At 44.1% G+C, this 14,449-nt stretch overlaps 1 protein-coding gene across 5 annotated transcripts in view; it reads right to left on the minus strand.

Moving 5' to 3' along the window:
• Positions 1-12,891, minus strand: part of heatr5a (HEAT repeat containing 5a) — a 34,803-nt gene extending 21,912 nt beyond the window's left edge. For 4 of the 5 annotated variants that reach the window (XM_014194325.3, XM_014194318.3, XM_014194311.3 and 1 more), the window contains exons 1-5: positions 6,476-6,663; positions 5,367-5,653; positions 4,538-4,749; positions 4,083-4,191; positions 1,967-2,116 (exon numbers count right to left, since the gene is read on the minus strand). In XM_014194325.3, coding sequence (XP_014049800.1) covers positions 1,967-2,116; positions 4,083-4,191; positions 4,538-4,749; positions 5,367-5,492 — 597 coding nt within the window. In that variant the 5' untranslated portion in view covers positions 5,493-5,653; positions 6,476-6,663. Of the gene's footprint in view, positions 1-1,966; positions 2,117-4,082; positions 4,192-4,537; positions 4,750-5,366; positions 5,654-6,475; positions 6,664-12,749 lie in introns of those variants that run through there. The other variant, XM_014194302.3, reaches the window with a different exon arrangement.
• Between the last annotated feature and the right edge of the window lie 1,558 nt (positions 12,892-14,449).

Genomic DNA, 14,449 nt, shown 5'->3' on the forward strand with positions numbered 1-14,449 from the left:
ATTAGGTTGGAGTCATTAAAACTCGTTTTTCAACCACTCCACAAATTTCTTGTTAACAAACTATAGTTTTGGCAAATCGGTTAGGACATCTACTTTGGGCATGACGCAAGTAATTTTTCCAACAATTGTTTACAGGCAGATTATTTCACTTATAATTCACAGAGTCACAATTCCAGTGGGTCAGAAGTTTACATACACTAAGTTGACTGTGCCTTTAAACAGCTTGGAAAATACCACAAAATTATGTCATGACTTTAGAAGATTTTGATAGGCTAATTGACATCATTTGAGTCAATCGGAGGTGTACCGTTGGATGTATTTCAAGGCCTACCTTCAATCTCAGTGCCTCTTTGCTTGACATCATGGGAAAATCAAAAGAAATCAGCCAAGACCTCAGAAAAACTATTGTAGACCTCCACAAGTCTGGTTCATCCTTGGGAGCAATTTCCAAACGCATGAAGGTACCACATTCATCTGTACAAACAATAGTACGCAAGTATAAACACCATGGGACCACGCAGCCGTCATACTGCTCAGGAAGGAGACGCGTTCTGTCTCTTACGAGAGGAACGTACCTTGGTGCAAAAAGTGCAAATCAATCCCAGAACAGCTGCAAATGACCTTGTGAAGATGCTGGAGGAAACAGGTACAAAAGTATCTATATCCACAGTAAAACGAGTCCTATATCGACATAACCTGAAAGGCCACTCAGCAAGGAAGAAGCCACTGCTCCAAAACCGCCATAAAAAAAACAGACTACGGTTTGCAACTGCACATGGGAACAAAGATCGTACTTTTTGAAGAAATGTCCTCCGGTCTGATGAAACAAAAATAGAACTGTTTGGCCATGATGACCATCGTTATGTTTGGAGGAAAAAGGGGGAGGCTTGCAAGCCAAAGAACACCATCCCAACCGTGAAGCACGGGGGTGGCAGCATCATGTTCTGGGGTTGCTTTGCTGCAGGAGGGACTGGTGCACTTCACAAAATAGATGGCATCATGAGGGAGGAAAATTATGTGGATATATTGAAGCAACATCTCAAGACATCAGTCAGGAAGTTAAAGCTTGGTCACAAATGGGTTTTCCAAATGGACAGTGACCCCAAGCATAATTCCAAAGTTGTGGCAAAATGGCTTAAGGACAACAAAGTCAAGGTATTGGAGTGGCCATCACAAAGCCCTGACCTCAATCCTATAGAAAATGTGTGGGCAGAACTGAAAAAGCGTGTGCTAGCAAGGAGGCCTACAAACCTGACTCAGTTACACCAGCTCTGTCAGGAGGAATGGGCCAAAATTCACCCAACTTATTGTGGGAAGCTTGTGGAAGTCTACCCAAAACGTTTGACCCAAGTTAAACAATTTAAAGGCAATGCTACCAAATACTAATTGAGTGTATGTAAACTTCTGAACCACTGGGAATGTGATGAAAGAAATAAAAGCTGAAATAAATCATTCTCTCTACTATTATTCTGACATTTCACATTTTTAAAATAAAGTGGTGATCCTAACTGACATAAGACAGAGAATTTTTACTAGGATTAAATGTCAGGAATTGTGAAAAACTGAGTTTAAATGTATTTGGCTAAGGTATGTAAACGTCCGACTTCAAATGTATATGAAAAATCAACAAAAAAAGACACGCAACAGTGTGAAATGAAGCTCAATTGACTGACCATGGTCTTAACAATACTTTGTTGATTCAGTGAGACCAAAATAACATAAAATGACAGTAATGTATTGCCTGAGTTGATATCGCCACCAGCCATACAGTGCATGCCCCATGGTTGGAGGGAGGAATGCATGTTTGAATGACATATGGCCTAACACTATGTAGAATGAGAACAATGTGTTGTAATGTGCTTAACGTGGTAGTACCAACAGCTAGGCTATACAGTGTATGTATGCACCATGAGTTTGGAGCAGCAGCAGTTTAGTTGGAGGGAGGAAAGCGGTAGGCAGTAGCTACCTTGGCGGCAGCACAGCGCACGGCCATGGAGCGGTCGGTGAGACAGGCGCGTGTAGCCTTGTAGATGTCTCTGTGACAGGGCACGGCGCTGACCCCCAGGCCCCTCAGGATCTTCTCCACGCTCAGCATGATCTCATAGCGGCCCTGGGACTGGAGCATGGACAGACAACACAATTCATCAGTGGTCCCGTGTGGCTCAATTGGTAAGAGCTTGGCAACAGCCATGCCAAGGTTTTGGGTTCAATCTCCGCAGGGATTACATAGCCTACACATACTGAAAATATAGGCACTCACTGTACTTTAAGTCGCTTTGAATAAAAGTGTCTGCTCAGTGGCATAAACCTCAACACAGGGGCACCACAAGGGTAGCATGCTCAACCCCCTCCTGTACTCCCTGTTCACCCATGACTGCGTGGCCATGCACGCCTCCAACTCAATCATCAAGTTTGCAGACAACACAACAGTAGTAGGCCTGATTACCAACAATGACGAGACAGCCTACAGGGAGGAGGTGACGGCCCTGGGAGAGTGGTTCCAGGAAAATAACCTCTCACTCAACGTCAACAAAACAAAGGAGCTGATCGTGGACTTCAGAAAACAGCAGAGGTAGCCCCTATCCACATAGACGGGGCCGTAGTGGAGAAGGTGGAAAGCTTCAAGTTCCACGGCATACACGTCACTGACAATCTGAAATGGTCCACCCACACAGTGTGGTGAAGAAGTCACAACAGCGCCTCTTCAACCTCAGGAGGCTGAAGAAATTTGGCTTGGCACCTAAAACCCTCAAACTTTTACAAATGCCCAATTGAGAGCATCCTGTCGGGCTGCATCACCACCTGGTACGGCAACTGCACCGCCTGCAACCGCAGAGCTCTCCAGAGGGTAGTGCAGTCTGCCCAAAGCATCACCGGGGGCAAATTACCTGCCCTCCAGGACACCTACAGCACCTGATGTCACAGGAAGGCCAAAAAGATCATTAAGGACATCAACCACCCGAGACACGGCCGGTTCACTACGCTATCATCCAGAAGGCGAAGTCAGTGCAGGTGCATCAAAGCTGGTACCGAGACTGAAAAACAGCTTCCATCTCAAAGCCATAAGACTACTAAATAGCCATCACTAGCCGGCTACCACCCGGTTACTCAACCCTGCACCTTAGAGGCTGCTGTACTATATACGTATACTTGGTATCCCTGGCCACTTTTATAATGGAACATAGTCACTTTAATAATGTTTACACACGGCTTTACTCATCTCATATGTATATACTGTATTCTATTCTACTGTATTTTAGTCAATACCACTCAGACATTGCTCAATCTAATATTTATATATTTCTTAATTCCATTATTTTACTTCTATATTAGTGCGTATTGTTGTGAACTGTTAGATATTACTGCACTGTTGGAGCTAGGAACACAAGCATTTCACTACACCCGCAATAACATCTGCTAAATATGTCTTTGTGACCAATACAATTTGAACATTAAGAACACTTGCTCTTTCCATGACATAGACTGACCAGGTGAATCCAGGTGAAAGCTATGATCCCTTGTTGATGTCACTTGTTAAATCCACTTCAAATCAGTGGAGATGAAGGGGAGGAGACAGGTTAAAGAAGGCCTTGAGATAATTGAGATATGGATTGTGTATGTGTTCCATTCAGAGGGTGAATGGGCAAGGCAAAAGATTAAAGAGCCTTTGAACGGGGTATGGTAGTAGGTTCCAGGCACACCGGTTTGTGTCAAAAACTGCAACGCTGCTGGGTTTTTCACACAACAGTTGCCCGTGTGTATCAAGAATGGTCCACCACCCAAAGGACATCCAGCCAACTAGACACAACTGTGGGAAGCATTGGAATCAACATGGGCCAGAATCCCTGTGGAACGCTTGACACCTTGTAGAGTCCATTCCCCGACAAATTGAGGCTATTCTGAGGGCAAAAAGGGGGGTGCAACTCAATATTAGGAAGGTGTTCTTAATGTTTTCCTATACTCAGTGTATATCAGCTATTCAGACGTAAAACACTGGCCTTCATATTGCCACTGGCTAGCACAGTGGTATATCAATACATTTTTTGCATTACCATTACAGATCCTTTAAATTTTACACTCACCTCTGCAGACTTCATGGCTTTCAACAAATTTGCCAAAGTCTCTTTAAATGTGTTGACAAGCAAACGGCCAAGCTGTTCATAAAGGGCACCCAGACAGGCAATGGCTGCCCTATAGACGAAAAAAAGAAAATCAGTTACAAAGTTCTTTCAGATGTTGAAAATACCATTAATCTTGTCTGCACAGTGCACACACTGTGTAATCCAAAGTCTTATGGGGGTTTTCATACTACTGTAATGCTACTGTATGAATTTTGCCATTTCGGTGAACAGTAGTTAATCATAATAAGATTGATTTCAACAGCCATGTATACATGGAATGTAATAGAAGCTTTAAGGTATCCTCATGAGTAACAAACATTATAATCATTCATGAGTAATCAGTCTGATAATTGATATGCACCATCACCCCTCTATAACTGATTGGGATTTCAGCTGCCGTAGGCTACTGTACTTACAGTCGGGTTGGCAGGTAGCTGGGCGAGTCGTCCTTGCTGCGGATGATGTCATTGCACCTGTCCACCGTGAGGCTGGAGGTGAGTGAGTCTCCCAACCTGTAGAGCAGGGCCAGGCAGTGGGCTAGGAGCCATCGGGTTGGGGGGCCCGGAGAACCAATCAGAATCACAGTCAACTGTTCGACCAGACACTTCTGGTTCTTCTTCACATCCGCCTGGGAGAAAATACACTCAGTTCAGTTCATTTATTTGGCCTTTCACAGGAATTTGTCTTGCATTCAAGAGCACTGAGTTAAAGTCAACATGAAACCATCAACATTTATTGACAACATGACATAGATGACAGTAACGACATAAAACAGATCTCACTGTCAGGCAGCCCTATTTTTGCATGATGAGCAACTGATGTTTATTAAAGGGATACTTGGGATATTAACAATGAGACCCTATATCTACTTCCCCAGAATCAGCTGAACTCATGGATACCATTTGCTAAATGATAGTGGCTACTGGCAAGACAAATCACATCAACATTTCATCTGTAGGTCATTTTTTTCCTTCATGACACGGAACCAGCAGAGCAGACCATGATTTAGCCTTTACATCACTCACTGCTTTAATCAATCCTAGAAAGACATACTGACTGGCATCCTGCTAAAAGAGACGGCCCCAGAAAAAGCACTGGGCTAATCTCAGCCTGCTCAAATGGCTCTCTTCTGATCTGACTCTGCTTAGGAATGCACCAAGCTCTGTCACAGGGGAGGCCCATTGTCTGCAAGCGTCCACTGGGCTCTCCCCTCGTCTCCTCCTTTCCTTATTCCTCTCCTCTCACCCTGTCTGCAGCAGGGAGCAGCTTCTTCAGGAAGCGCAGCCACTCAAAGACAAATTCAGCCCTCTGGTGTTCTCCCAACTGGCTGCATGCCTCCTCGTTCAGGAGCAAACTGTGGGCTCGTTCCATTCTCCTCCCTCCTTCCCCTCCTCTTGCAGCCGCTCTAGGCCACAGTCTCTGCCTCCCTCTGAGCCGGACAAATTCCAAACTTCAGCCACAAACAGAAAAGGACGGCTTCTTCCCTCTCACTGCAGGAAAAAACTGCTCTGTTCCATCATGACCTGGAAAACCTGCAAGACATCAATAAAGAGACTCAGAGTTCATACTCCAATGTATGTGAAAGGGGACACTCATGATAAAATACACAGCAACCAGGTCACTCAAACAGAACAATTATATTGACTTGACAAATAGCCAAATCTTGATCTCCTGCAAAGTAGGGCTGTAAAGTGGAGGGTACGGTTCTTCCTTGTTTTTTTCTAGGAGTGCAAAAAGTGTAAGTCTATCTGGAACAGCACAGGCAATGAATTATTCAGACAGTCATCCCACAGGATCAGTGCAGAGTGTGCTGTTAGCTAGATCATCATAGATTATTCTCTTGAGAGGGCTTATTCAGGGAGGGGAATCACGTCTATTACACCTGTGCTGACTAGTTACTAATCTAGCTAATACCCCTCACTCCAACTTCTCGTTTCTTATGACCTGATGACTCAGTTAGCTAGCACTAGCTTTGATGACAGATGTAACAGATGTCAAATCGTGAGTACAATGTCAAATAGAGAGCAGGACATACAGCAATAATGTTAGCCAAGATCCGGCCGAATTGTGAAACTTTCAAGCCAGCCAGCTAGATAACTTACGTTACTAGCAAGCCATATTCTTCAGCTTTTCCCAACGAAGTTAGCTGGCTAACGCTAGTTAACTGCCAGTTACAGGCAGAGCAGTCTTTGCTAGTTTGTAAAGAAAGACAGGTTAGCTAGCACTGCAAGCTAACGTTAACTTTACCAGAGCTAGCAAAACATAGTGACGTTAGCAAGCTAACGTTAATGTTGGCACGCAAACGTATCTATCAGTAAATCCATCCTAAATAAAGATAAACGTAAAAGTTGTACCTGTGGCGAAAACGTAACTAAGTATTTGATGCAACTTCGGGTGAGATGTTGATGTTTCGGTCCAAGATAATATTTATTTTGTAGCTAAACAGGCGAAGTGAACACATCTGCCGCTTTTCAAATATGAATAATCGAGCGCAGAAACATCGATCGTAGTGCCAAAGTTGACATTTCAGGAGAATAAATCGATACAGACACCTTCAACCCATTTCCTTCAACGTATTGTGCCACAGGTTGTACCATACTGTGAAAAACAGGGTTGATGTTCCTGGGAAGAAATAATTAGACAAAATAAACTGTACAGTCGTGGCCAAAAGTTTTGAGAATGACACAAATATTCATTTGTTTGCTGCTTCAGTGTCTAGATATTTTTGTCAGATGTTACTATGGAATACTGAAGTATAATTACAAGCATTTCATAAGTGTCAAAGGCTTTTATTGACAATTACATGAAGTCGATGCAAAGAGTCAATATTTGCAGTGTTGACCCTTCTTTTTCAAGACCTCTGCAATCCGCCCTGGCATGCTGTCAATTAACTTCTGGGCCACATCCTGACTGATGGCAGCCCATTCTTGCATAATCAATGTTTGGAGTTTGTCAGAATTTGTGGGTTTTTGTTTGTCCACCCGCCTCTTGAGGATTGACCACAAGTTCTCAATGGGATTAAGGTCTGTGGAGTTTCCTGGCCATGGACCCAAAATATCAATGTTTTGTTCCCCGAGTCACTTAGTTATCACTTTTGCCTTATGGCAAGGTGCTCCATCATGCTGGAAAAGGCATTGTTCATCACCAAACTGTTCCTGGATGGTTGGGAGAAGTTGCTCTTAGAGGATGTGTTGGTACCATTCTTTATTCATGGCTGTGTTCTTAGGCAAAATTGTGAGTGAGCCCACTCCCTTGGCTGAGAAGCAACCCCACACATGAAAGGTCTCAGGATGCTTTACTGTTTACCTGACACACGACTGATGGTAGCGCTTACCTGTCCGGATGCCCCAAACAATCGGAAAGGGGATTCATCAGAGAAAATGACTTTACTCCAGTCCTCAGCAGTCCAATCCCTGTACCTTTTGCAGAATATCAGTCTGTCCCTCAGTCTCTCCCATGGCAAAGAGGGACTTTGCAATCAATTGCAATTCATTTGATCACTATTCATAACATTCTGAAGTATATGCAAATTGCCATCATACAAACTGAGGCAGCAGACTTTGTGAAAATTAATATTTGTGTTATTCTCAAAACTTTTGGCCACGACTGTATATATTTTGATCCAACCCAGTAACAAACAATTTGACGCCACACAAAAATCGACGGAAATCCAGAGAGGACATGTTTTTAAATCCCTCGTTATGTTGAGATCACAACTTATTTATCTCATGATCAAGACATAACAACATTTGTTTTTTCCAGATCCCAGATCATTTTCTCATGATCAAGACATAACAAATATTGTTTTGTCGAGATCACTAGATATAAACTCTATAAATAGGAGTGTGGAAGTATTGATTATAGATTGACAGTATGGCTGAGGTGGCAGAGCCCACGGTGGATCAGTGCATACGTTTTTATTGATTGCTACACCAAGGGATGGTACATTTCATGCTAACATCATGCTTTCATTTGTGTTTGGAGCTCATTATCAGTTTATAAATTAGATTGTTAGAAAGCTAAATGTCCCTTACCTTGAGCTAAGAGATTAAGATTAAACTACCAACGGGACATTAAAAACTTTAACATCTTATTCTTCACGGACTCGGGGCTGAACAACTACACTATCTTCATACAGCTGGCTGGTTACACGCTATACCCGCAGGATAAAACAGCGGCGTCTGGTAAGACAAGGGGCGGAGGACAATGTATTTTTGTAAACAACAGCTGGTGCACGAGATCTAAGGAAGTCTCGAGCTGTTGCTCACCTGAGGTAGAGTATCTCATGATAAACTGTAGAACACACTACCTACCTAGAGAGTTTTCATCTGTGTTTTTCGTAGGTGTATACAAACCACCATAGTCAGAGGCTGGCACTAAGACAGCATTAAATGAGCTGTATTCCGCCATACGCATACAAGAAAAAAGCTCACCCAGAGTCAGCGCTCCTAGTAGCCGGGGACTTTAAAGCAAGGAAACTTAAATCCGTTCTACCAAATTTCTGTCAGCGTGTTAAATGAGCACCCAGAAGAAAAAACTCTGGACCACCTTTACTCCAAACACAGAGACACATACAAAGCTCTCCCTCGCCCCCCATTTGGCAAATCTGACCATAATTCTATCCTCCTGATTTCTGCTTACAAGCAATAATTAAAGCAGGAAGCACCAGTGACTAGATCAATAAAAAAAGTGGTCAAATGAAGCAGATGCTAAGCTACAGGACTGTTTTGCTAGCACAAACTGGAATATGTTCCGGGATTCCTCCGATGGCATTGAGGAGTACACCACATCAGCCATTGGCTTCATCAATAAGTGCATCGATGATGTCATCCCCACAGTGACCGTACGTACATACCCCAACCAGAAGCCATGGATTACAGGCAGAATCTGCGCTGAGCTAAAGGCTAGAGCTGCTGCTTTTGAGGAGCGTGACTCTAACCCGGAAGCTTATAAGAAATCCCACTATGCCCGCCGACGAACCATCAAACAGGCAAAGTGTCAACACAGGACTAAGATTGAATCGTACTACATCGGCTCTGACGCTCGTCAGATGTGGCAGGGCTTGTAAACCATTACAGACTACAAAGGGAAGCACAGCCGAGAGCTGCCCAGTGACACAAGCCTACCAGACAATCTAAACTACTTCTATGCTCGCTTCAAGGCAAATAACACTGAAACATGCATGAGAGTACCAGCTGTTCCGGAAGATTGTGTGATCATGCTCTCCGCAGCCGATGTGAGTAAGACTTTTAAACAGGTCAACATTCACAAGGCTGCAGGGCTAGACGGATTACCAGGACCTGTACCGTGAGCATGCGCTGACCAACAGGCAATTGTCTTCACTGACATTTTCAACCTCTCCCTGTCCAAGTTTGTAATAACAACATGTTTTAAGCAGACCACCAAAGTGCCAGTGCCCAAGAACACCAAGGTAACCTGCCTAAATGACGACCAACCCGTAGCACTCACGTCTGTAGCCACGAAGTGCTTTAAAAGGCTGGTCATGGCTCACATCAACACCATTATCCCAGAAACCCTAGACCCACTCCAATTTGCATACCGCCCCAACAGATCCACAGATGGTGCAATCTCAATTGCACTCCACACTGCCCTTTCCCACCTGGACAAAAGGACCACCTATGTGAACAACTACAGACCAGTATCCCTTCTTTCTTTTCTCTCCAAAACTCTTGAACGTGCCGTCCTTGGCCAGCTCTCCTGCTATCTCTCTCAGAATGACCTTCTTGATCCAAATCAGTCAGGTTTCAAGACTGGGCATTCAACTGAGACTGCTCTTCTCTGTGTCACGGAGGCTCTCTGCACTGCTAAAGCTAACTCTCTCTCCTCTGCTCTCATCCTTTTAGACCTATCTGCTGCCTTTGATACTGTGAACCATCAGATCCTCCTCTCCACCCTCTCCGAGTTGGGCATCTCCGGCGCGGCCCACGCTTGGATTGCGTCCTACCTGACAGGTCGCTCCTACCAGGTGGCGTGGCGAGAATCTGTCTCCGCACCATGCGCTCTCACCACTGGTGTCCCCCAGGGCTCTGTTCTAGGCCCTCTCCTATTCTCGCTATACACCAAGTCACTTGGCTCTGTCATATCCTCACATGGTCTCTCCTATCATTGCTATGCAGACGACACACAATTCATCTTCTCCTTTCCCCCTTCTGATAACCAGGCGGCGAATCGCATCTCTGCATGTCTGTCAGACATATCAGTGTGGATGACGGATCACCACCTCAAGCTGAACCTCGGCAAGACGGAGCTGCTCTTCCTCCCGGGGAAGGACTGCCCGTTCCATGATCTCGCCATCACGGTTGACAACTCCCTTGTGTCCTCCTCCCAGAGTGCTAAGAACCTTGGCGTGATCCTGGACAACACCCTGTCGTTCTCCACTAACATCAAGGCGGTGACCCGATCCTGTAGGTTCATGCTCTACAACATTCGCAGAGTACGACCCTGCCTCACACAGGAAGCGGCGCAGGTCCTAATCCTTGTCATCTCCCGTCTGGATTACTGCAACTCGCTGTTGGCTGGGCTCCCTGCCTGTGCCATTAAACCCCTACAACTCATCCAGAATGCCGCAGCCCGTCTGGTGTTCAACCTTCCCAAGTTCTCTCACGTCACCCCGCTCCTCCGCTCTCTCCACTGGCTTCCAGTTGAAGCTCGCATCCGCTACAAGACCATGGTGATTGCCTACGGAGCTGTGAAGGGAACGGCACCTCCATACCTTCAGGCTCTGATCAGGCCCTACACCCAAACAAGGGCACTGCGTTGATCCAATGGTGGAACAAGCTCCCTCACGACGCCAGGACAGCGGAGTCAATCACCACCTTCCGGAGACACCTGAAACCCCACCTCTTTAAGGAATACCTAGGATAGGATAAAGTAATCCTTCTAACCCCCCCCCCCCCCCCTTAAAAGATTTAGATGCACTATTGTAAAGTGGTTGTTCCACTGGATATCATAAGGTGAATGCACCAATTTGTAAGTCGCTCTGGATAAGAGCGTCTGCTAAATGACTTAAATGTAAATGTAAATGTATGTGAGAATGCTATTCATTGACTACAGCTCAGCGTTCAACACCATAATGCCCTCAAAGCTTATCAATAAGCTAAGGTCCCTGGGACTAAACACCCCCATCTGCAACTGGATCCTAGACTTCCTGACGGGCTGTCCCCAGGTGGTAAGTGTAGGTAACAACACATCCGCCACACTGATCCTCAACACAGAGGCCCCTCAGGCTGTGCTCATGACTGCACGGCCAGGCACGACTCGAACACCATCATTAAGTTCGCCATTGACTCAACAGTGGTAGGCCTGATCACCGACAATGACGAGACAGCCTATAGGGAGGAGGTCAGAGACCGGGCCGTGTGGTGCAAGGACAAAAACCTCTCCCTCAATGTGATCAAGACAAAGGAGATGATTGTGGACTACAGGAAAAAGAGGACCGAGCACACCCCATTCTCAACAACTGGATTGCAGTGGAGCAGGTTGAGAGCTTCAAGTTCCTTGGTGTCCAGCCATGACTCCTGAACATCTAATCAAATGGCTACCCAGACTATTTACATTGACCCCCCCACATTGGTTTTGTACACTGCTGCTACTCGGTATTTATTATCTATGCATAGTCACTTCACCCCTACCTACATGTACAAATGACCTCAACTAACGTGTACCCCCGCATACTGACTCGGTGCCGGTACTCCCTGTACATAGCCTCGTTATTGTGTTACTTTTTATTATTGATTTTTTTAAACTTTTGTTTATTTGGTAAATATTTTCTTAACTCTTCTTGAACTGTAATGTTGGTTAAGGGCTTGTAAGTAAGCATTTCACGGTAAGGTCTACACTTGTCGTATTCGGCGCATGTGAAAAATAAAGTTTGATTTGCTAGCTTGCAAAACTGATATGTGTATAATTAATTGTAAGGGACACTTCATGTTTTACGGATACTATTTAAATGTACAGAGTGGGTGAGTTCCATTCCTGACAGGCTGATCAGTTTCAATTCCAGCCTCAGAGCTTGATCAGATTCAATTGCAGCCTCAGAGGCTGATAAATCAGGATTCTTCTGCCTTGTAGGCTTTTTCATAGGCAAAGCTCCTCTGCAAGGAGCACACAAGACATGCCACCAGAGATCTCTTCACAGTCTCCAAGTTCAGAACAGATTATGGGAGGCACACAGTATTTAGATAGAGCCATGACTACATGGAACTCTATTCCAAAATAATACAAATACATATGAAACAGCCTACAAGGCAGCATCTTGATTTATCAGCCTCTGAGGCTGCTATTAAATCTGATCAGCCTGCCAAGAATAGAGGACACCCACTCTGGATTATATGCATCAGCCTATAAAGTGCTGACAGCTAATCTGCCTGCAAGGAGCTTTACCTATGAAACAGCTTACAAGACAGCATCCTGACTTATCAGGCTCTGAGGCTGCTATAGAATCTGATCAGCCTGTCAGGAATGAAGCTCACCCACTGTAAATGTAAATATTAAATAAATAATAACTAATAATAATTACAAAACATGAAGTTTCCATTATAATTATGCACATATCAGTTATTGAAGGTAACAACCAGCATAGATAACTAGCTAGCTCAAAATACTTACCATGTTAGCTGTGTTGTTCCTTGCATGCAATTGGCTGTGGTCTTGGGGGAAGCACGCAGCCTGGGAGGCAGGATTGCCTGTCAGGCATCGTTCAGGGCTTAAATGCCCCAACAGTACATTGTGATCAACCAACAAAACTATTTTGTTATGCAGTGATCATGAGATAAATAATCTATAACACACTTGTGAAATGAAAATACTGGTAAACAGAATTACACAATTTCCCCTGAGCACTGATCCAGTGTCACTTTACGAAGGGAAAGATTATTTAGACCAGCATTTGGGGGCAACCTCTCCATGGAGGTTTGACCCACAATCCAAATCTGAAACAAAAAGGTAGCTCATCATCAACAGAAGTTGAACATTACCTGACATAACTCTTGCCTTAAATACTTTTTCCAAAGACACCACCCCACATTGTACCTCAATGCTTTAACTAGAGCAGTTATGGTTGTGGAATAAAGTTGTGTTGTAACAAATAATAATATTCTAAAACAAAACAGAAGCAACCTGTACAATGAACAATCTATACAATTTCCTTTTAGACCTTTGTACTTCAAAGTGATAGAATGTTGCACCCTATTGTTGTGAGAGCATCGAACATATAGTTATACACATTAGGAACAGTTATAGTTATACACATTAGGAACACATTCCTAATAAAGCACACATAGATCACCATCCCACCTTGAATTTGCACGCAGAATACATGGAGAAAATTAATGTTCAATATGAAACCATTGAACTATTGATGGAAATACAGACACTGCTTTACAACCATTGTTACCAGAGAATTCCCGTTAACAGGTGCGTTGACAGGCTGGTTGATAGATTCTGGAATAGGTTCAGGCACCCTGTCAAAATAAAGATGAAATAAAAAACATCTGCATCACCACCTCTATCATAATCATGATCACTGCTCATAGTGTATGGGCTGAAGAGAACAGAAGTCACTCGTTATTGATTTGGCTCAGACTACACAAAACAGAGGGAGAAATAGAGCAAGCTTCTCCAAAGTCAATTATGTATCCGTTTTGTATTGATCACACAGATCAATAACAACAAAAACACCCTGCCTGCAAGATTCTGGCTCTGCAATGATCTCTGAAGATACAATGTCCTCTGACTCATTCCGAGGTTCCATCCTGGCCTTTTTCGGGAGGGGGTGTGAAGCTAAGAGTTCATCTGTTTTCTGTCCAGGTGTTGACATCGCCTGTCATGGTGCCCCCGAAAAGCGCCCCGTCAGCAGTTTCATGCACTTTTTCTCATTCAGGTGATTAAGCTCGTCATGGTAGGCAGTCAGGGCTCGTTGACACTTCTGTTACGCAGAACTTTGCGAATCACATTCCTCTTATTGATGTGTAGAGCACCATCTAGACAGGGATGATTATCAGTTCAGAGGGTGTCATTTGAATTATTATCAAATAATGATTTCTCTCTCATCATTATTTCTCTCTGATCATTATTTACCTTCCATAAGGAAACTCTTACAAAATCTTCTGACAGCTTTTCCCCACAAACGACAAACCTGGTGGGTAGATTTTTTTGCGTCATATTTGGAGAAGGAAGCTAGAGGAGGCTGGCCTCATTTAAAGCAACAAGCTAATGTTGATAAGAAAGTCTTTACTTCAGTATCAATCTGTAGCATGCATACAGCTCCATTCAGTGCACAGTAAGTAATGCCTAACTTGACTCACTGA

The sequence above is a fragment of the Salmo salar genome, chromosome 01, assembly GCF_965601325.2.
Source record: "Salmo salar chromosome 01, fSalSal1, whole genome shotgun sequence".
NCBI lineage: Eukaryota > Metazoa > Chordata > Actinopteri > Salmoniformes > Salmonidae > Salmo > Salmo salar.